This window comes from Protopterus annectens, chromosome 5.part0 (assembly GCF_019279795.1).
Source record: "Protopterus annectens isolate FY-2018-M chromosome 5.part0, PAN1.0, whole genome shotgun sequence".
NCBI lineage: Eukaryota > Metazoa > Chordata > Ceratodontiformes > Protopteridae > Protopterus > Protopterus annectens.
In genome coordinates this window covers 1,719,082,136-1,719,106,412 of record NC_056735.1, presented here as the reverse complement: position 1 = coordinate 1,719,106,412, position 24,277 = coordinate 1,719,082,136, and the positions used below count along the sequence as shown (strand labels likewise).

The following is a 24,277-nucleotide window of genomic DNA, read 5'->3' as shown; positions in this document are numbered from 1 at the left end:
CCCTTTTCATGCCATCACAGACACTTTTTTATCATTTGTTCCAGTAGCTTATTTATACCTGTGACCTGCTTAATTTCTCTGGCTCCTGTTCTTTCACCTCTCACGATAAACCTGTCTTCAAGGCATTACTTATGGTGTACAGATCAAGCTCTTCCATCTTTCTCTCTCACTTTACTTTTCCTTCAGTCTGTGACATGCTATATCCTCTCACATAGGTCCACAGGTAAGTAGTAGGCTATGGTCCCTGATGGGACATATTAAGCCTAGTCATGCTTCCTGTTTGTTATCCCATAGGTGTTTAACTATCGGTACCATAGCTATATAGCTATATTTAAATAATTCTCATCTGTAGTGGACTATTTTGTTTGGGTCTCATGTCAGTGTAATGGGGTCCCTATTGTAAGTTAGGGTTTAAGTACTGCCTCTTTCCATTAGGAGGACAGGCGTCAGTCATGAAGTAAATTTCATATTTCCTATCAACTGGCCCAAATTAAGTTTACATAGGGTCATGGAATATATAGGGAGTCTTTTCCGCAGCAGCAGTATCCTCTGGGATATGTAGCCATCTCTTCAGACTGCAGACTGTTCTACTTATGTTGCAGAAGAAGTTGAGGTCTCTGGACTGGTACTTCTAATACAATTTGACTTGTGCATAAGCAGCAGATCCATTAGTGCTGAGTCTGTGGATGACTTACAAGCAAGGCACAGGTCACCTCTTAGCAGTATGCATGAGACCAATTATAGAGACAAGGCTTTGAGGTGGTCCCATGTGGGTTATGTGCCTTAGACCCACTATTCTTTTTGCAAGGAACCTCTGTGGACGCTTCAGTTGTTGCAAGTGCAAGGACAGTGCAGTCCTGTACCTTCTCAATTACACAACTTTTGCACTCTCCAGTTACTATCTGACCTTCTTTACCCCTTCTTTTAATCTAAAAATCTTCTGTATACATCCCTTCCCTATTTATTCTTCTCTGCAAAGCAGTCTTCCAAACTTCTTGAGTTTTTATGCCATGGACTCCAGTTGCTTTTCAGTATTGCACAGTATTTACAGTAAATATGCAGTAAATATTCCCAGCTATTAGGCTAAGGTTAGCTTTTCATTTCTCTTATTTTTTGTGTAACTTTTCATAAATTATAATCTGACAATCTGCTTTTTAATGCTTGTATTCAATATGAGGTTTGTGCAAATTTATTTATTTTATTTTTTATTTTACATTTGTTTACTGGGAGAGTCCAACTGGGCATAAAACACTTTTTTCAGTGGAGGCCTAGGGAGAAAAGCTCCATTGTTAGTAAACTATTTTGTTAGTAGAAAGAACATTGTATAATACAATAAAGAAAAAATATTAACAGACATTCATAACGGTAAAAAGACTAGAACAGAATAAATTGGTCAAGTGGGAGACAAGACCAATAATCTTGTATAACAATGCTTCTAGAAGATGGTTCTTACAGTAGTAGCAGGTAGTGACATTGTATACAATAAGAGTGCAATTACGATACTTAGTCTTATATACAGGTAGCATAGCAAACTGAAGACTTTATATTAACAGTGAGAAAGAAAAAAAACAAAATAAGGTAGTCATATAACTTAAATTCAATGCTCATTACATATGCAATTAAAATTTTTAAATCAGCAAATATTCTATATTAATTAGATGTCCACATATCTGTCTGTGTTTTTTTTTTTTTTTTTACTTCTAAACAGGGCCTCTTTGTAATGTGACTTTGCCTAGTCGGAAATTCCTGAAAAACAAATAGAAGTGGCTAAAGAAATAAAACAAATACATTAACCCAAGTGAAGACTACTGGATCTAGCATTCTCTTGAGACAGCATTACTATCCTACTTTCCAGATGTATGCTGCGTACAGAACACCTTTTAACATGTTACTTTCATAACATTTTAAGTTTATTCTCCTGAAGTTAGCCCAACAACACACTATTACTTCATCTAGATGTCTTGTCCTTGTTTTACAATTTCCATTTATTCTTCAGTCACAAAGGGTTAATGTATTGCACAAAGTAACTTTCCATCCCCAGCTGACCTTGCCTCCGCACAGGATAAACATCACATACGCAGGGCTCAGAGAAACACTTGCTGGCAGCAGTAACAGCAGGTCTGGGATACAACTGGGATGATCCCTACGGTGTCTTGCTAATTGCATTTCTAGCACACACAGTGGGCTCCCTTTTCACCACAGCTGTTTGAACAGGGCTCATTCTCTTACTTCTTTCAGTCATGTCAGAAAACACCAGTATAAAGTAATTAGTTAAGAAAACATAACTAGGATTAATTATAAACTTAAATATCCAGCTGCATATTTCAAGCTAAATAAATCTGTCATTAAGCTCTAAAAACACTGTTAAGAATGCTGCTGTACTTACCAGTATAAACATGACTTAGATATAATCATTTTTAGTCTAAATGAACATTTTTATTGGTTTCCCACCCATGTATAAAATGTTCAATGTTTTTCTTTCCATGCACAAAATATATCATACATTACATACTCTTGAGATTATATATAAAGGGATATATTCAGCCAATTACTAATATTATCAGATCAAGCTCACTTCTATTAGACTCTTCTTTTCAAATGTCAAATGTGTTAATTTTTTAAACAAAAATGTAAATTTTTGAACAGACCATGCCCACAATCACTGTAAAGAGCGGGACTTAGATTTACTGCCACATAAAAGCAAAGTGTTGTAGAACAGTAGTTGTGTCTACTGTTTGCGAGTACCTGTGGGCATGATGGTGGCAACTGTCTGCCTATCCTGAATGTCCATTCTTTAACAATTTTTATTTTATCATTTGTCTTTCTGTGCTTGGCTAGCACCTCTGTTTTTATGTCAGCCTATTTATAGTGGATATACTTTTCTTACTTAATATTTCTTTTGAAAATATTGCTGCAACTATGATTACAAATTTGTATTCATATTACCTCCTTAAAATAATACATTACTATCCTATTCACAATGGATGTATTTTACCTTCAGCTGATGTTTACTCTTGTGTAGTAACTGGTACAACTGTGATATTCATTACTTTCAAATGTTACCCTTCAGTCTATGTTGAATCTATAATCACTACACTTCAAATACTGCTTATATTCACAAAGTGTCTGCCATAATCTCTTTGCAAGTTCTTTTTTCAATGATTATGTTTACTGAGCTTTTCTCCCCAGGCTTCTACTGAAAAGGACTCTTATGTGACCAAGTCATACCTTTCCAGTAACCAAATGTGAATAAATTGGATGCATTGTGCTGCTCTATCAATTTGTTTATTTCAAAGGAAGCAGAATTTAAATTTAATATATCATATTGCTGTCCTGCTGTCTTTACTGGGTGCTGTTTTGAAGGCTGTGAAATTTACCAGTCATTTTCTCATTCTCTCAGCTTGCTCCTTGAAGTCTTACATATCTGTGCCCATTGTACTTATTTCATATTCAAACTTCTTTGTTTTGCTCCATTTGCTCTGTTTCTCTGTCAACAAAATAGGGTGTTTCCTACAATCAGCACTTCTGTGATGCCACTCATGGTACTGGGGTGAGCAGTTTATGTGTGAGTAATCAACAAAAGGACAATGTCAGACGACTAAGTAAAGGAATGGATTTGCAGTGTTTGAAACCTGAAAATGATGATTTTGGTTTTCTCTGCTGCTGCACTTATCTGGAGTGCATCAATTACATGAATATAAGCCTGCTACTGAGGTTTTGCCCATTATTTTTTATATATAGCTGACACTGGCTGTTTAAATTTGTGTAGTACTGCAACATCTGCTGGGCACTGACAAGCTTCTCATGTTATCATCCCATGTCCAGGACCAAGAAGGAGCAGGTGCCAAGCTGGAAGCAATCTCTCCTTTGTCTGAACAAGCAAATAAGATCACTGGATAATGCTGAGTCCAAATTGGCCACATCCACTAAGGACAATCACAAGGCCTTCTTCACATACATCCTGCATGTCAAAAACCGCACCCAAATCTGCTCTGAACTGACCGTCAAGAACACCACATACATAAACTTTGTAGATATAGCCAACGTACTGGCAGACAGGTTCAGTGAAAATGTTACCCTCCTGCCCCCCCCATCAGTAAACCAGGACATCCCCTGCACCTGACCCCTTCCCTCATCACCAGGGAGCAGGTCTTTAACGCCCTCTCAAAGGCAAAATGTACAGCCTCCATGGGACCAGAAACATCCCTGGCGGCATTCTACATGAACTCAGGCATGAGCTCTCAGCACCATTAGGCACCCCATTCAACCAAAGCCTGAGCACTGGCTTCGTCCAGGCCAAATGGAGGACAGCCAGTCATCCCTCTACACAAAGGTGGAACATCTACTGACCCAGGCAATTTAAGCCCATCAACCTAACTAGCCTGATCTGTAAGGTCATGGAACGCATTATCATGGACCTTATAAGCTTATAAGGACATTGGCAACCCCCAAATGCTTAACCCTACAAAGTTTAGTTTCGTCAAAGGGAGATCATGCCTGTTAAACTTGGTCGACTTCTTCAAAACAGTCACGAAAGCCATGGACGATGGGAAGATGGTGCACACTGCTTACCTTGACCTAGCCAAAGCCTTCAACACTCGGGTATAATAGATAAACTCTCCCAGCTAGGCATCAACCCTTAGATGGGTAGCTAACTAGCTCACTGATGGAACTCACTCAGTCAAAATAGGGGAAGCCATCTCTAGTAGTAGACCCGTAATGAGTAGCACGCACCAAGGGTAGGTCTTAGGGCCTCTACTGTTTGGGATACACTTTTCTGAGGTGCAGTGCCCCCTTCAGCATGTACCTTGCCAAGCACATGCAGCAGCTGGAGAGACCACAGAGGTTCCTGACCATGAGAATCCAGGGTCTCAAAACACCTATCATATAAAGATAGGCTAAAATCTCTGTCCCTCTACTCAGTCTTGTAAAGACTGCTCAGAGATGACCTGTGTCTGGCATACAAGGCCGCATCAGACCCAGACCCAGCCTTGATGGAGTTGCTGCATATCCACATAAGTTAAACTCCATTCACGCAACCCGAATGCAAGGCCTCAACCTCATTTGTGACATTAACAGAACTTGTGGATGGGATAGATATGTGTCCCAAGGACTCCCCCATCTGTGGAATAGACTTCCTCTCCATGTCAAGCAGAGTACCTCACTAGCCCTCTTTAAGATGAACCTGGATGGCTGGATGGGAAACAGAAAATACACCCCTGGGATCCCACCTGTGTCCTTGCTGGACAGGGGAAACAGGTGCTAACTTTGTGGGAACATGGGCAAAATTCTTGGCTAGGCTTATAAGGGCCTCCAGGCCATTAGCCTAGTATCGACCTATGAACCTGTGTCCCCTCTGCACTGTATGATCAGGAATTGAGGCATTAGCAGAATTTCAGTGATAATTTTCCTTGGAGTTCCTCACCTTCCAGTTTCAACAGTTCCCATGACTTTTTCAGTCTGTCTGCATTTCGTTCCTCAATGTTTCAATCATGTTTGCTGGTACCTAGAATTAGCTGAAGATGGCGATGCTTACGGGGTTGAGCCACTGATCACTCATTTGTCTGGTTTCAGCTATGGCTTCCATACTTAAATTCCATTATCTGCTTTTACTCTCATTTCCAGTATCTGTTCATTGTGAGTTAGTCTGTATTTAACCACTGGAATTTTTCAGTTCTTACTCAAACTTTCTGGTGAATGCCTCCTCTTACTCATTCAGATTTACTGCTGACATTTTATGGACGTTATTACTCAGAATGACTAAGATACTCATTGATTTAATATTTATTATATTTATTTTAATATTTACATGTTTTACAGTTATTTTATTTTCCTTTTATTATTCCAAACAGTCTTCTAATTTGTGACCTGTAGCACTTGATTTGAGTTTAATCTGTTTAATACAATCTGATGTTATACCTATTCTTTAGTTTATTTGTGCTAATATATTAATTTATTGTACAGTGTTTAGGGGCACAAGTAAAGTGTTACACAGCTTAAATCCAGCAGAAAAATAATGTGACGTGTGCAGTGGTTAAACAACTTAAATTAGCAGTACTGCTACCAAATATTGTCAGAGTACGTAGGGGTTATGCTCTTCACAGATGGCACCAAATATGTAAGGGGCAGGGTTTATTAGCCTTGAATTTCCCACCAATACCATGAGAGTGAGTTACTGGCCTTAACAGTTTACTGCAAACATGCACTGCTGCTTCGGGTTATGACCAATGCCTGTCATACCTAGTACAGCTACAGAACTGTGTTGTAGTTAGTGACACATCAGGATTTCATCCACCTCAATCTGAGTCTATTGCCTTTAGTACAGTCTCACCAACAGTTACACACACACTATATTTCCCAGGTGGGGCTACTGATACTTCTCCAATCAAAGTGGCATTTTCTATGTCCACAACGCATTTTGCCACTAACTAAACTAAAGATTTTTCACTCAATAACTGCCCATAAGCTGTTCCCACAGCCTCCTCTTATACAGCAGCATGCCTAAACTCCCTACTCTCCCAGAGTAAATCTGATGTACTTTCTGGAAAAGTGAAAATATTCAGGCACCTGGGATAGCATTATATTGCTGCCAGAGAATGTTTTCATTGCTTACTAGAAAAGTACACCTGTTAGGAAAGTAGAATTCTAAAGTCCTGGTAAAAATGCACATCTCAAACTAAGACAGCAAGGTAGCAGCTGCAAGCTGACATGATTTCCTAAGCATGCAAAGTGAAATGATTAACAGGAGATCTACATAGCTGGAGTTATTAGAGTATATTTGCAAAAAGTTATGAAAAATGACATTTTCCATATTTACACTGATAATGCAAAAATGGAGTGTGGTACAGCTTTGCTGAGTGATGTATGCAAGCAGTGGGTACTCATACAAAATGACAACAAAAAACATGGTGGGTTATATAATGTTATCATGAGATATGTTTGTTTGGTAAAGCAGTTATGACTATTACCAGTACTTTCATAGCTGTATTGATATAAAAGCTTTGTGACCCACATATGAGCAAATGGTGCCATCTTATACAAAAACTTTTAACCAATTCACTTTTTTAGTGCAATATAGTGGTCAGCTCTGAAAGGGGAATTTGGTAAAATTTAGCTAGTTCCTCTGAAGGGGAACCAACTGCCTTGTACAGTCTTCCCCAAGTGTCCCCCACCCTACTTGAGAAGCATCCTGGTCACTGTGGCCCGAGGACAAGAAAGAACAAACAGTGGACCATGAAATACTGAAAAATGACTGAAGAATCTAGTCCCACTGAATGAGTTTTGCAATTTTTTTGTGGGAGACTCTGATAAATTCAGAGGCTGACATCTCATTTGCAACTGAGCTGACAAAGTCTTTGGCGCACCATTATATAAAACCTGGCTATGGAAACTAAGGTAATGGCAACTGCCATTAGGTCAAGATGGCACAAAATCAACCTTGCTGGTGGCTTCTGATAAGAAAGTACTGCTGTTGCTTGTTGCTGAAGCATGGTAACTCTACATTCCAGTAATCAAACTACTGTAGCACTGCATTCAAATGAGCTCCAATGACTTCTATGACTTGAACTGGTGTAAGTCTTGATATGGCAATGTTTACAGTTATCCCCAGTCGTGTGCAAGACAGGACCAAGGAGTGCCTGACTTGAAGTAGAATATTCCTGCTAGGGGTGGTTAAGAGCCCATCATCCATGTATGGGAACACACAGAACCTAAGCAGCCTGAGATGGGCTGCAACCACTGCCATGCATTTGGTGGAACACCTGGGGGGACTGTGGTGAGGCTAAAGACCAGTGCTCTGAACTGGAAATGACAGACTCACAGCCGAAGAGGACAAATCTTCCAGAGAGTGAGTCCGTCCATCTTTATGTGGTAGTACGTGTCATAGAAGTCTACTAAGCACATCCAATCATGCTTCCTCAATAATAGTAGGATGGGCTGTACCATGACCATCTGGAATTTTGTCTGTTTCACCTACTGGTTCAAGTGACTGAGGTCCAAAATTTACCTCCAGCCTCTCTTTTTTGGCACCAAAAAGAACCTTGAGTAAATTATGGATCTTTGCTGCTATGGTGGGATCTCTTGTATTACTTGCTTGTCTGCCTGCTTTCTTACCTCTACGGCTGTTACCATTTGTTGAGAGGGTGGCACATCGGGTAATTTCCCTGAATGAGAGAGATGAGATGCACCCACATAGCTTGAATGATGGCAGTCCAGGTTGTGGGAGTGCAGGGATAAGTGCCCGCCGACTGCCTCGAAAGTATAGTAGTCAGGCAATTGTTCAAGAGCTCTGAAAACATCTGCTGAAGAAGGGACCCCAAAAGCATTGGTATTATGGACCACTTCTGCTGCAGGGACAAATTCCACCATTACTGTCCCCTCCCCCTGGGGAGGGGGGACTATCACCAGAGGTGTCAGGAGCAAAACATTGAGATTTTTGGAATCATAGTTTCCTCCCTCCCTTCTGGTTTCCAGAGAAGGTCTCTAGGGAATAGAAAACTAAGCCCTATGGTAGAACAGGTTTTACCATCTTATTCACTTCTGGACAGCATCTCTTTTACTTTAGGTCCAAAAAGGGTGGACCCACTGTAGGAGGCATTGATAAAAGATCTTTTAATGTGCTCAGTAAAGTCATAAATACTCATCCAGGCATGTTGTCTAATAGTTATGCCAGTGTCTGCAGCTCACAAAGTGTCCTCTGCAGCATTTGAAAGGTAGCACATAGACACATTTGATAGGGATTAACTGGTGGCCAAATGCATGTCCTCAGCAAATAGGGACCCAGAGAGGGATGTAGAAAGCTCCTTGGTCAACTCCATCTAGAAGCGTGTTAACATGAGCCAAACAATTCAGCACCCTGACAGCAAGGGTTGCTGAAGCATAAACCCACTTTCCAGATCTGACTAACACCCTGAACTCCCTGCCAGCTACCTCTTTCTTGGTGGCCACCACCATCACCACCACCACTGTCACTGTGGAATCGAATGTGGGATCCTTGCTCTAAAAGTGGTGATCCTTAGAAGGTACCAAAAATGTACTCTGCTTCAAGGGGATAGGTTCGGCTACATTTGTCTCTTTTCATGCCTACTTAGAGATCAAACCCACAGTCTCGTCCATGGGAGACACCACCCAAGAGGTAGATAGGCCAGCCCCAAAAACCAAGAGAAATACTGACTCCTCCTTGGACGTAGGCTTCAGTGGACCACCCCCATTCTGTCCAAGCAGTTTCAAGATTTTACCAAATGAGACATCCTCAAAGGGGATCTGGGGGTCCTCTCTCCTTCATCAAAATCAGTATCCTCTGTTAAAGATTCCTGAGAGAAGTCAACATGCCTACTCTTGCACAAATGCTTCTAACAAACTTCCCCATTTGGGTGGATCTGTGGAGGACCTGATACCAATGGTGAGTTCTTAGTGCACACAGTCACAAGACTCTGAGGGACTGGCAGTCATGATGATATAGAATGTGTAGGATTTAGTCCCAGGGAGCTCTGTTGGCAAAAAGATGGATCTAAACAGGGAAGGGAAATCCTGTCTCTCTCTAGAACAAGACAGCACCCTCTTGAAGGCTTTAAAAGTCAAAGTCGAGGCATGAATCAATACCCCACCCATAGGGTCCACAGACCCTAACAAGGATTGGTCCCAAAGACCTGAACAATTCGGCTATGAAGCCGGTGCCGGGCAGTCTGGTGCCAATGCTGCAAGGGGGAGGGAGGGCGCAGTCAGCTTCAGAACTGAGCCAGGCCCCTGGCGTCAATGCAGACACCTCAGCTTCAAGATCCATCAGGGTCTGAGCCCCTTGGGGCTGACTGGATCAGAGATACATTTGAAGCCAAAATGGACTAAGTTTTTGGATCCAAAGCAGACAAACCCCAGGAAGGTCAGATCAGGGAAAGGGCAATGATACGATAAAGGGATGGACCAAGGCCTGCGGCTCCGACAGGGATCAGAAGTGGAAGTACCCCAACTGTATCTGGGTCCTGAGAAACTTCATCATTCGATCCATGTTTGCCTTGGAAAGTTTTCAGGATAGCTGCACCAGTCTGATAGACAAAGTCATGGAAGAGGATCTGGATGTCCAGTGAAAAGGCCTGTCCTGAAGAAAAGGGGATTGCAGTCTTGGAGAGACCAGCTCCAGAGAGAAGCATGATTTGGGTAAAGCAGGAGTGACAGATCCAAGGATGATGGGCTCCGATGCTGGAATGGGATCCAAAGTTCCAGAAATCTTCAGGGCCAGGCCCAAGGAAGTTGAGAAGTCTGGTGGCTCTTTCCTTCTTCTTGTCCCTGAGCTCATTTGTACGCTTCTTACCATTAGGTTTGTTACTAGATTTCTTTGGAGGAAGAGAAGCAGCAGAAGAAACCAAATGTGTGACGGAAACTTTTCCACTGAGACATGGAAAAGTCCCTTACTTACTAACTTATGTCTCTGCACCAAAGCCCGGGAGCTGAAGGAGGTACAAATGGCACCCTGCTTATCTAAATCAGCAGCCCTCAAACAGTATAAGCACTTGGTGTGTGCATCACAGCTTGGTATTTTATCGCCACATGCCACAAATTTCTTAAAGACAGAAGGCTTTTCCACTATAATACCATAAACAAAACAAGCATAGCAAAAGCAGTACGCACTTAAGCAGAAAAACATTAAACTACTAAACTGGCTAGAAAGGAAAAAAAAAAAAAAAACTAAACTTAGAAACAACACACAAAAAGTTACATTCGACTACATAAAGTTCAAAGGAACCTAGGGGATAAGTAACAGGTGACAAAAGGCAAAATAAGAAAAGGTTAGTTTTTTTTTTTGTTTTGCAGACTAGAGGTAATGAAATGTAACTAGGCAATAACAATTATACATAATTATTACATTAATTAATGATAAGAATCACTTAGCTGACACCCATGAGCATGAGAGACTGTGTCCAATGTAAAAGAGTGGCAAATGAGATCTGAGGTAATTTACCATATACAGGGGATTACCTGGAAGTGTCTGAAATCAGATCCTAATTGGATCTGATAACCCATCTGTTGAGGAACAGATGGAACAGACAGCATCATGTCTTATAATTCTACTCATGAAGACTTCCTAGTGGGTTGAGTTAAGACCTACTCTTGAGAAGACAGTGGGTCAGTGAGCCATCTCCCCTTCTGGCATATCATCTCAGATATCTTCCAGAACTTGGGGTCACTAGTGGTGGAAAATGAAAGGGAATCAGTGCTTGCAGTTCTGTCATCCACAGTGAAAGTAGGAGATTTCACAGTGAAATCAATATGCTTCCTTCTGTACTACATTCCATGGAGAAGAACAGCCAATCATGGAAGAGGAAGAACAGCATTTACATTCACATGTGGATAACTAGAATATCAATGAAGCCTTGTCCCCACTTTCCTTTGTGGAAAGATTGGCAGCAGGTGGAGCAGCGAGAGGGGCCGAGTCCCAGGGTGAAGTATTGGCAAAAGCATTGCATGTGGCTGTAGCATTGAGAATGGCAGAAGACTGTGTGGAAATGGGTCAAGGCTGAAACCCCAACATTCTCACCATTAAATCCAGAAAAAAACGACACCAAGATTGATAATGAAGGACAGGACACCAACACTGACAAGAGGTCTTCAGACTCAGGAAATGAGGCAAAGGGGTTAGATGATGCTGTTGGTTCTGAAGGCAGTGACTCAAAGGCAATCGCTGCCCCACTGACAAAAAACACTTCAGTCCCACAAAGCATCTACGAGGGATGCCAGCTGATATGATGGGACCCACAGAAGCCAAAAATATGCCTTCCTGACTCAGCTTCAAGTGGATGGCAGCTAAACATTGGTATTGAAGAGGAAGTGTATGAAGATCATAGGAGCAGAAAAAAAGAAGCACTAGCCTCACACTAGCCAGAAGAACAACAAATCCTAGAATACTGCTGCGGTGCCAAAACACCAGCCTTGACTAACTTTCCATACTCCAACTCTACGAGTGGATGGGAGATCGTAGGTTTACCCCGGGAATCATCTCTGTATCACTGCTGGACAGAGGCACAGCAAACTAATGGGTATAGTATTCTCATCCTAAGGGGTGGTGAAAGCCACACACACTTTGGCTAGGCTTATAAATGCCCTAGGGCAGATAGCCTAGTATGAACCTATGAACCTATGAACAACCAAGGCAGAGCAAGCCCACCTTAGTGTCAGGGCTGAAGACTCCTAAAACAGTTATGTACTCACCATAACACTACATCTATGTTGTCCATTTTCATTCTTCCTCAACTGCTGGATTTCAGATTCAACCTGGCCACTTCTTCCAGATCCTTTGACCCAACTCTCAAGCTCCTCCCTTTACCCATAATATCCCACCAGCCTAACATATCTCAGATGGAGTTTGCTGCCCTTAGTAGTAGTAGTAGACAATGAATAATACCTTAAGGGAATTTAAAAAGTATATATTAAAAGAATAGGAACTATTGTTCCTTGTTTGAGATGCAGTTCTAAAGTAGTATTCCTTACGTCTCTCCAGAAGCAAAGGGAAGGAGTTAGGAGGGTGGGAATTTGAGGAATAATGAAAATGGACAACACAGATGCAACGTTACGATGAGTACATATCTTTTTTATCTGATGCTGTCATTTTTATTCATTCCTCAACTGATGAGATAGATTTCCCAGCTAGATGAACCTTGAGTGGTCCTCACGGAAGAATGATTTGGACAAATGCAGAGCCAAAGGCAGTTCTGTTTCTAGAAACTACATCCGATTTATACTGAGCAACAAAGGTATGAGCATAGAACCAAGTGGCAGCTGACCAAATGTCATGTATGGAAGTTGTTGACCAAAAGGCTGAAAATACAGCCATAGACCTTTTGGAATGATCTGATTATCCTTTGGCAAGGACAATCCTCTTTGACTATAGAGGAAGGATATGCAATCAGTTAACCATTTGGCCAGGGTAACTTTAGAAACTAGTCTGCCCAATCTGTTAGGTGAAAAGGATACACATAATTAGTGAGTCTTCCAGAAATCTTTGGTCCGATAGAGATAAAACTGAGTGTCTACGTACATCCAAAAGATGGAGCATATGTTCTTCCTTACTTTAGAAATTTGGAAAGAAAACTGGGAGGCTAATGACCTGGTTGATATTAAACTCAGAAGTTACCTTAGACAAAATAGGATGGGCTGGTCCATAAGGATACCCCGTCTTTGTAGAAAATCAGGTAAAGAGGCTTGGAAGAAAAAGTCTGGAGTTTGGAATACTCATCTAGCTGATGTAATAGCAACTAGAGAAAATGGTTTGCCAGACAAAGAAGCCTTGGGTCAGAACTTGAAGCAGGATGGGTACATCACAAGGAGGTGTAGGCTCCTTTAATGGAGGTCTAAGCAAGAAGGTTCCTTTGAGAAGGGCTTTGCATAATCTAGAAGCTAAGAAAGAATTATTTTATCCTAGATGGAAGTTTGAAATGGCAGACAAATATACCCTGATAGTAGAAAATCTATTCCCTTCATACAAAATTGAAGCTAAAAACTCAAGTACAGCTGGTACTGGGCAGAAAAATGGTCCAAATCTCTTTTTAGGGCTCAAAAAGAAAATTTCTTGCATTTACTTCTGTAAATCTTCCTAGTAGAAGCTTTTCAAGAAAAAGATAAAATATGAAGGACCAGGGAGGAAAGCCTGGGCTATCAAGCAATCAGTGGAACTGGAGAAACCATGGGGTCAGCTTGAGGCCTGATATGTCCAGATAAGTCATCCCTGTTGGGTGAGACAGTAGGTCTGGACTGTGGTCCAGTATCAAAGGCAGTAATACAAGATGAATCCACAGGAAGGGAAATCAAATTTGACGAGGTCAAAAAGGGTGCAATGAGGATAACTATGCTCTTCAGCCTGTATGCTTTATGTAAAAGTTTGGCGATTAGAGATAATGGGGGTAAGCATAGAGTAGACTGGGGGAGGGGGGGTGCAATCATGCACTAGAGCATCTCTCGGTGACTTCCCCATTGTAGGGACCAGGGTGAAGAACCTCCTGCACTTGCTTTTGAGGGGAGAAGTGAAAGGGTTACACAGCATGGTTGATCCCATCAATGAAACATTTTCTCCGTCACTTTGACACTGAGAGACCACTTTTATGAGGCATCAGAATGTACCTGCTTAGTTTGTCTGCAATCAGGTTGGCCTTCCCCGGTATGTGTGTTGCTATCAGAAAGCAGCTGGAAGAGATTGCCCATTGCCACTATCTCATTGCTTCTCGACATAGTGGGTAAGATCTGATTCCTCCGTGTGTGCTGATGGACCAGACTACAGACATATTGTCCATCTGAACAGCAATCATCCCAGAGAAAAAAAGTGTCTTGAAAAGCCTGCAATTCTAGGATGTCTGCTCGTATTTCCAGGACACTGATATGTGCCTTGGCCTCTTCTGTGAACCACGCAACTTGGACTTGTCCTTTCAAAATAGTGCCTCCCCCCACCCCAGCTGGAAGGTATCCTTGGCCACCATGGCTGTGGGCAGGGGGAAAACAAATGTAAAGCCTTGGGGAACTTCATCTGAGTGAAGCCACCAAAGATAGTTTTTACAAGATTGTGTGATCCTGACTGGGGCAAATAAAGGCCGCTGAAGAACAGACCATTGCACCGATACAGTCCACTGCACAATTTGCATGTGAAACCTAGCTAAAGGAACTAGGGTGATAGCGGCTGGCATGGATCCCAAGGTTTGTAAGATTAGTTTTGTTGGAAGAAAATGATGCAAAATCACTTTCTTGACCAGGGATCTGAGTGTCTGAGTTTGTGTTGAAGAGAGAGTGGCTATCTGACTGACCATGTCTAGATGAGCACCTATGAACTCTAGACTCTGTGCAGGTGTGAGTTGTGATTTGCTTTGACTGTAACGCCTAAGTGAAGTCACAACTGGAGCAAGGAGTCCCTTGCCTACAGAAGTAGATTCTGGTTGGGGGGTTAGAAGCCAATCGTCTGGGTACAGAAACACTCTGAATCCAAGCAGTCTCAGGTGAGCTGCTACCATTGCCAAGCATTTGGTGAACACCCTGTTGGCTGTGGTGATGCCAAAGGGCAGTGCTCTGAAATGGTAATGACTGGCTCCCAGCCATAAATGCAAATATCTTCTGTACTAATTCTTCATTTTGATGTGATAGTATGCATCCTGAAGATCTATTCAGCACATCCAATTGTTTCTTTCACAGTAGGGGAAAAATAGACTGAACTGTGACCATCTGGAACCCTGAATATTCCAAGTATTGGTTTAGTTTGCTGATATCCAGGATGGGTCTCCACTCCACTGTCTTCTTTGGCGCAAAGAGGAATCCTGACTAGGTCTGGACTATCTGGTCTGAATGCACCTTCTGGATGATTCGATTTCTGGGCAGCTTTTTCTATCTCTAATGCTGCTGTCTCACTCTGATTGGTTGGAACATTGAGGATTCTTTTCATTCTTGCAAGAGGAGTTTATGAAAATGGTACGATACAACCTCTGGATACAATTCTCTGCGCCTAGGAATCTTTTCTGATGGATGCCCAAGCTTTTTGGTACAGAGACAAATGCCCCCAACCACCCCCAGAGGGCACCAGTCAAGCAACCTTTCAGGAGTGCTGATAGGGTTTATCTGAGAAGAAATCTGGGAAAGCCTGCTTTTGCGGGCCACCTCTGCTGTGGGGATGGCATCTTATGTTAGAGTTCTCCCCTCTGCCTCTAGGAGAACCATTTCCTCGTGAGCCTTGGAAAGAACCCAGTGATTTGCGGAACCACATCTTTCTATCCCCTCAATGATTCAGACATTTGAGGAGCAGAAAAATGGATCTCCACAGCAGACATGGTTTTTCCTTCTCGTTCACTTCTGGTGAGCATTTTTTTTGCATTTGGGCCAAACAAGGAAGATGCATCAAAAGGAGCACTGATTAAACAAGATTTGAAGGGCTCCGCAAAACTGCATAGGTGCATCCAGCCATGTCTTCCAATGGTTATGCCTGAACTGGCCACCCGTGAAGTACCCTCTGCAACATGGGATATCAACCTCATGGATTGACTGAAGGGTGGGCAGTTGTAAACAGACTCTTTCTGGTCTTCCGCAGACATGGACCCAGAAAAGAGATTTGGAGGGCTCTTTAGTCAAATCTCTTTGCAATCTCATGAAATGTGCCAAGTAGTTCAAAGGCTGCAGAGCAAAGATTGTTGAAGTATAAATGCACTTACTTAATCTGTCCAAGGCTCTAGATTCCCTGTTAGGGGGATGGAAGAAGAACTCTGCTCTGCAAGCTCTTTCTTAGTGGCTTGTTTCCACAATCATAGCATCAACTGGGACCCCTTTGCTCCAGTGTGTTCTGTCTTTTGGCGGGGGGTGGGGGTGGGGTGGGGACTAAAATGTTATCCGGATGCTTGGGATGGGCTCCACAGTATCCAGTTCCTTCCATGTACGGTGAGAGATAAGGTCTATAAGTTCATCAGCAGGGGCACAGTCACCCAAGACATAGCCAGGCCAAACCCAAAAGCCTCCATAAACAGGATGCCAGAAGACCAACCATCTTTTTGCTTTAGGGGGTTCAAGTATGCCACCAAAGGAGATGTCTTCAGTTGGAGATCTGGGGACCCTTTCCCTTCATCCAAATCGGTGTCCTCAATTACAAATTCCTGAGGGAAATCTTAAGTGCCTCCTTTTACATGTTCTCTTTCGGGGGACCTTATCAAGGGGATGGTCTGTGAGGAATCAGAAGTGACAGGGGAAGTCCTCAGGAATTGACTGAAGACTTGAACGAGTTGACTGTCTCAGTGGAACAGAAGACGCTCCCAGCAAAGACCTGAAAGTTGTAAAGATATATGATCTGAGGTGGGTAGGGATGTCCTTACTCTAGGTAAAGAGAAGTCTCTCTCCACAATCTTGAAGGCAGAATACCTAGGGAAGACTGAAGCCAGGGGAGGCAGAGCCAATATCTCCTGCAGAGCAAATCCCTGAGAATCCTCCCAAGGTCTTCCATCCGAGGATGGAGTTGGACCTGAGCTACCAGTGCCAAAGCTCCAAGGGGCAAGGATAGTGCCGATAATTTCAAAGTCAACCCCGGTCCCCTGGATCCACCTGTTGATGCTTTGACTTTGAGGGTTATTCTGCTCTAAAAGATTTGGAGCTGGACAGCCCAGGGTAGCAACGGGTGTCAAAGAATGACCTGTCTTTGGATCTAATGAGGACACTCCCAGGGATCTCAGATCCAATGGCTGTGAATCCACAGGTCGGATTAGAGAAATGAGTAACCAAAGGAGGACTTGTAAAGGGCAGAATCACGGATCTGATATGAGACAGAGCAAGAATTGCCTCCATCCGAATCTGAGATCTGCGGAATTTCCTCATCATCCTATCTATTTCGGCCTCAGACAAGCTCTTGAAGGACCTAACATAGGAGCTAATAGACGGGGACCTGGAGTGTTTACGTAGATACTCCTGAAAAATAGGGAAGGAAGTTGAGTAGGTATCCAATCTAGTGAATACCGAGATGACCAGATCTGAAGAGATTTCATTTTCGAAATAGTAGGATCAGTGGGAGTTGGATCAGATTTCTTTGAAATTTTGGATGGTGGCTCTAAGGATGGAGTTGAAGATGTTGATGGATCCAGAGACCTTTTTCTGGTATCCCTGTCTTTGGAAACAGGATCAAGCTTTCCTTTGTCTGACTTCTTGGACTGAGTTTGAGCCCCAGTTGAAACAGAAGAAGAAGTAGGCCCTTCAAAACTAATTTGTTCCTTCTGTCAGTAAGTGCCCTGGCACTGAAGCCAGCACAGATAGAACATACAGAATCTAAATGAGTAGCGCCCAAGAAACAGACACATTCCCCGTGGAAAGCTACCAGCAATGGCATTAAGAAGTACCCTGTAACAGGTAGGAAGGGACAAAGGGGAAGAAAAAGAAAGCAGAGGTACCGACAATGGTACTTGAAAAAAATATTGAAGCCCGAGGAGTAGAGAAAAGAAATGAAAACTGTGAAATTAAGGGAAGACAGGTGAAGAGGCTTAAGGTATAGCCCAGTTGAAAAAATATAAAGAAAAACTCACTGTTTTATAATAAATTACACCTGATATCTTGAGAGAGAGTGGGTTCATGTCTGTTGCAATATGGAGCCACATGAAATCGGAGGTACGTTAGGCTGATGGGGCATTATAGGTAAAGGAAGGGGCTTGAGAGTTGGATCTGGAAAAAGCAGATGATTTGAATAGGAGTCGAATGACTGAAAATGACAACATCCGATATCTTGATTTCACTGTCAGACAATTATTCAACCGATGATGAAACTGGAAGAGGATATGGAACATGGGAACTGTGTACTGGTAATCCACAATTTATAGCACCAACCACTGAACAAGAGGAACCACAGCACTGGCAGATGCCTCAGAATTAGAGGGAAGCTGGTGCTGCTTTCTGTGTTTCTTGAGCCACTCAAGCTCAAAAGTCAGACCTAAAGACATGCACTTCCTTTCAGACTCAAAGAATGTGAACTGGGCCAAAGGAAGATCAGACAATTAAGTCTTTCTCAATGCCAAATATAAAATCTGGGTGGCAAGTTCTCGACAGTGCAACATAAATCTTAGCCATTTCCTTCGATGCTTACCAATAACAGAGGTAAACCCTTGGACAGAACCACAATGGTCCTCAAAGTGGGTTTTCTCCTAAGCAAGACAGATGCCTAACGTGACAATCTTGTGGAGCGATTTTCTTCCCACAGGACCAATTATAAAAACTACTCCGTATCTGCTAGAAAGGAGAGACTGCACCTGAAAATCAGTCAGGCAACAGCTCAAATGGGTATTACCAGCAAGGTAGCAATCAACCAGAAAGCATCAAAGAAAGCTATTAGCAGCAGGAAAAAAAGAAGACAAGGAAAATCTAAGTGCCTAGTTCCAAGGGTGAAAAAAGGGTGTGTAGGAAGGAAAACTCTTAGAAGTACCTTAAAAACCCCAAGAAACTCTCACAGAAGGAAGAAAACCTAGGAATAACTTACAACCAGAGCACAGAAGAATCCAATAATCTGACACCAATTTGCATTAAAAAGCATCTAACACAGCTTGGGTCACTTAACAGACCAACACTGTAATGAAACCTGGCACTGAAGACCTATAGAAGGAAGCTAGCATGATGAATTTTAGGAAAGAAGACAGAGTTTGATACCCCGGAAACTCTGGAGTACCAAGCTATCTTAGTGCCCCTTGTCTTAGTCTAGATGTTACAGAGGATGGCCCCATCCCTTTATCTGTTTATTCAGACATGTACTAGCAAACAAATTCTACTGCATATCCAAAACTACTCATTTACTCATTCTCCAATTATATGCTTAATCCAAATCAGGGTTACAGGGGAACTAGGACCTAGCTCTTCAGTTAATGAACTAAAAAATGTAATCCTTAAGATATGAGAAAATAATTTACAATTGAAAATATGTGTACCTTCCATCACATTTAGTATGTGATATCTTCAAATATCTGGATTTGTGATATTTAAAATGCATAGACCTGTCAAAGCATCTTCTATATTTTTAGATAACACTAATTTCTATGAAACTACAGAACAGCTGAAATTTAAACTTGCCTTTCTATTTAGAACTTCAACAGATCCACAGTTGAAGTCCTGTGACAAAGATGTATACAACTTGAGCTTTATTATCCTGGGCAGATTCTAAGGAACTAGCTAAATGTATATTTATATAACTATAACAGTTACAGCTGCAATAGAAGTTGTATCAGCTGCGTCGCATACCTACCTTAGTGCCGAAGGTCCACCAAACCAGCTGACATACTTCTTCAATACTAGAAAGTGACAAGTTATTTATACACTCCATTTGCTCCAATACAGAATTGTGAAAAGCTAGCTCACAAGTAAACATTTGCAAGTTCTCAGTGCTAAGGTCCATCCATCTTCACTTCCATGTCTTAACTCCTACTGAGATCCTGTGAACAGCTGCCACTGTTGTCATGGAGTGGACTATTCAAGTAGGCAATGGAAGTATATTGCCAGGACTTTCTTTTTTGTAGCATGGGTCTGCATTCACTCACACACACACCTACACATATTCACTCACACACACACCTACACATATATGCGTACATACAAGACCTACTGCATGCAAAACCTAGGAACAATTTAGATTTGCCATCCTTCCTACCACATGTATTTGGGTTGTGGGAAAAACACAGAATACCCAGAGAAAATCCCAAGCAAACACATGAAAGATATGCCGACTACACAGGAGGCACCCAGGCCAAGAATCGAACTAGAGAACCTCTTGCTATTAGAAGACAATGCTACTCACTGAGGTACTAGAAATATAAATCTTAATGTATGTGTCTGACCATCTCCTCAATTAGAAAATGGCAAAGAACCTGCAAGAATGAAAAATGTACTGGGTGCCTCAGAAGCTGTATAATCTGTTACAGCGTCTGATTTCAAGCTACAATAAACATAAGGTTTTTCCTGTGCAAGCTTCTATAATAAGTCAGATGAAGAAGCTTTGTGCTAGATAATATGAATGAGAATGCTTAGAGTAGTTTGTTAAATGCTTCATGGAATTTACTAAATACAGGGGGGGGGGGGGCTCTTCCAAGGATTCTTTCAGTGGAAAGTACTAATTCACTTTAAGATGTAATATTGCAGCGACTTTCCCCAAAGATCACAAAAAAAGTAATTCTTGTGTAGATATCACTGCTATCCTCAGACAAGGGACATAAACTAGTTGTAACTACAGTAACTTCAACAGTGCCTAAAATGGCTCTCATACAGCTAAACACTTGTATTTCTAATTGCACTAGCACACTGTCCATCTCATCACCATCTTGAATACATAAGGTGCACACATGTCCTGGAAGTATGGACAGTCTGTGAAATTCTGGATAATTGAGAGGTATGCGCTCTTTCTGATTTCTTTACTCTCTACTTCAAATGTGGAACACACAGTCTGTAAATAAGTATGGACTCTGCATACTGACTGCAAATGTCCACAATTTCACATTTTTTGCCTCATATATTTGTGGTCTACGCCTCATAAAAGTTGTGTTTTTCTTGCAAATCACTGAGGACAGAAGTCACCAAATAATGACAGATATTTGAGTTTCAGACTTCATATCCTTCAGAAAATGCTTGTTAATGCAAAACCTGTTATTCAAGCAACTTTCTAAATTTATGAGCAAATATTTAAAATATGTCCCTTTCCCTCCCTGTCCCTTATTTTTGGTTTTGCCCAGAATCCTTGTGCTAAGAGGTTGACAGATGTGTCTGTCATCAAAGTCATACTGACATTTGCTTATTTTGCTAATGTCAAACTTTTTTGCAAGAACTGCTCAGCCAAAATAGGGGAACATAAAAATGGATTATATGAAAACAAAAATATGCCTTTTATATCCATATAAATTCAGTAAGAGGCCATCTAGAAATTCCAGTTAGAATACTTCAGCAATAACCCACAAGTGGATGTGGGTATCACAGGATTTATCCATTTGTTAGTGCTGCTTAATCACGAGGGTGAGGCCTGAATGATTAAGCAAAGCCAACTGTAGGTAAATCCTACAATATCCACATCCAAGAGTGGGTTATGACTATTATAGAATGACTATTTGAGAAATAAATTGTTTACCTTTCTTAAATAATGCCTTTGTATAATGGCACTTTAATGTTCTTCTGCTGGCTTCCTGATTTACAGATTTACCAAGCATGCATATGTGGTCTGTATGTCTGCACACTTGCATAGCACGTCAGTGCAGTACTAGGAAGATGGCACAGAAGAAAGCATACCAATGTCAGTTTGCCTCTTGTCTTTTTTTTTTTTGATTATTTATATGTTAGGAAAGTGTAGCAGCAATTACTGAAATAAAGAGGGATAGGGCATATATACAAGGAAAATGAGGGACATTCTGTTAAAATCAAGACAGCTGAGAGGTAAAGTGAAAAGCATTGCAATCTTTGACGTCAGCAGAACTGTACCTTTCAACTGTCCATATTTTTGCAGTGTGTCTTGATGTTTTTCACATATTTTGCTCTGTCCCTCTTAAAATAGGGGGTCTATATTAGATAACCAAAAGTTTTTTTAAGCGAAAGTTCACATGAGCAAAAACGCTGGAAATCGAACTTCGTATTGTGGGGGGCTGTGCCCCCCACATCCCCTGCTAACTATATATTCCAACTCTGAGATCGCACTACAGTGAGGAAATGGCAAATATCCCACTCCTCACTGTACCATGGCCCCACAAACACCCTTTCAATTGCCAACGTTTTTGCTCATGTGAACGTTCGCTTAAAAAAACTTTTGGTTATCTAATATAGACCCTTAAAACAGTTGGAGATTTTTTAGCTCATCTTAATAGAAAATCAGGCTGCTCAACAACAGTTAAGTGACAGGACTTTTTTCTATTGGTATATCCTTGATTTACAATAGACCCGCTGATTGGGGTATCCAATCAGTATGCTAGTTTTTGAATATAATGAGCTGTTACTGTATAATACTCAGTAATCTTCTTTCATTTATGATAGATGAATAAAGAACAAGATAGGATACTAGTCATTTAAACAAGACAATTTTCAGTTTGCAATCCAGCTTCAGCAAATACTCAGTGCTTCATATTATTGCTATCTGTTGGTGCTGATTCTGGATACATCTGAAACTTAAATAAAGGTGTTTTCACTTGCCTTTGTTTCAGTGCTGGTATCTCTGCAGGCTCTGGCTCAAGAATTTCATATGGTAAATTAATGTCTTCAGTTTCTCGCAGAAGTGCATATATTGGTTCGATCTGCTCATTAAACCTTGCTACTAAGGTCCGTGCATCTTTCTTTGGCATAGCAGACTCATCCTCTTCTACTTCTGTTTGACAGAAAGTACATCGAAATGTTCCTATAAAAAACAGATTTTGGGAGAGGGTGGAAAAAAATGAAACATCTTAGAAAAACATCCATTTTTTCAACATATTAGTAAACAGTCATTTTTTGATCAGAATATTACCTACAAAAATAATTACATCAATTAATCAGTCAATCAGGAGATGTACTAATGAGAACAATTACACAAAGAAGCTAAGTGTAAATGCTTTCTGGATGCAGATTAAGACTCAACATGTCTCAAATGTACATATTCATTTACTCCCTTAGCTCCTTTGGCTAACTTCTGTGCTAGACTGTTGACTGTATTACGATTATGTATAATCTGAACAATTAACCAAATGCATTCATTTGTAGTCTCTCCCAAGCCTATCAGATGTCATCATAATTGACCCTAGGGCATCACATACGAGTTACTGAATACTCCTTTGTTTACATTTTAACACCTTTCTTGAATGGTCACTTATGACATACGCAAACATGCATTTACATAAAAGAAAACAAAGCTGCATTAAAGTGTTCACAGTAACAAAAATTATCACATATTTTCTCCTATACGATTATCATCAATCCAATTTTACATAAACTGCTCAATTCCTGCCTTTCCTTAAACCTCACTCCTCATCCAAAATATCATTCTGCATGCATTGTTCCCGCAAGTTCCATTTTTTCTATTTAATTTGCGCTTACCCTTTTCTAAAGCTCCAACTTCAATTGTTTATCTGTTTCAATATTCACTATTTCAAATACTGTTGGAGCAGACTTTGATTTTCATTTTCTAATAATTGATTTTATGGCAGACACCAGAATTAAACTTATCAAGGCCTTACTATTTGTAGGCAACTCCGATCCTGTACCCCAGCTAAAAAAAAAAAAAATAATCATAATAATAATTTCCTTAGTTACACCCATTTGCTCAACCAATATTTCTGATGGAGTACACTGCATAGAATTTTCAAAATCTGCCAACTCATTCCACTCACAAAACATATGCTCCCAGTTACCTCTTTCTTCCCAATCACAACTCCCAACATTTACCATCTACCTGATGGAAAATTCTTTGGAGTCTGCTTAGGGTATAAAAGTACCCCACTGGAGATCCACTAGCAATTACTATGCAAACACTTCCAAGTAAAAATCCTAAACCTTCTAGACTTTGTTGCATATTTGAGAGCCACACAAACATCCTCCCATTGTTTCTTTGTGAGTTGGATATCCAGTCTCTCTTCCAAATCCTCCTGTGATTGATTCCTATAGTTGTCATACAATATTTTATATGCCCTACTAATTACCCCTTTTCTAGCAGCAGCTTCTATTCTACATTCTACTACACACTCTACCAGTGCTGGTCTTTCACTTAGGATTCCTCTATCCCTTTCTCTTTGCCTATACTCAGATATCAATCGTTGATAAGGAAGGCAGTCTCAAGCCTGCAGTCCAAATATCTTCTTGGCCACTTCCC

At 41.2% G+C, this 24,277-nt stretch overlaps 1 protein-coding gene across 1 annotated transcript in view; it reads right to left on the bottom strand.

Annotated features, from left to right (window-relative positions):
• The window catches only part of GTF2E1 (general transcription factor IIE subunit 1), a 789,416-nt gene that overhangs the window by 261,958 nt on the left and 503,181 nt on the right, over positions 1–24,277 (bottom strand). The window contains exon 3 of the mRNA XM_044071513.1: positions 22,630–22,831. Within this exon, the coding sequence (XP_043927448.1) occupies positions 22,630–22,831 (202 nt within the window). The remainder of the gene's footprint in view (positions 1–22,629; positions 22,832–24,277) is intronic.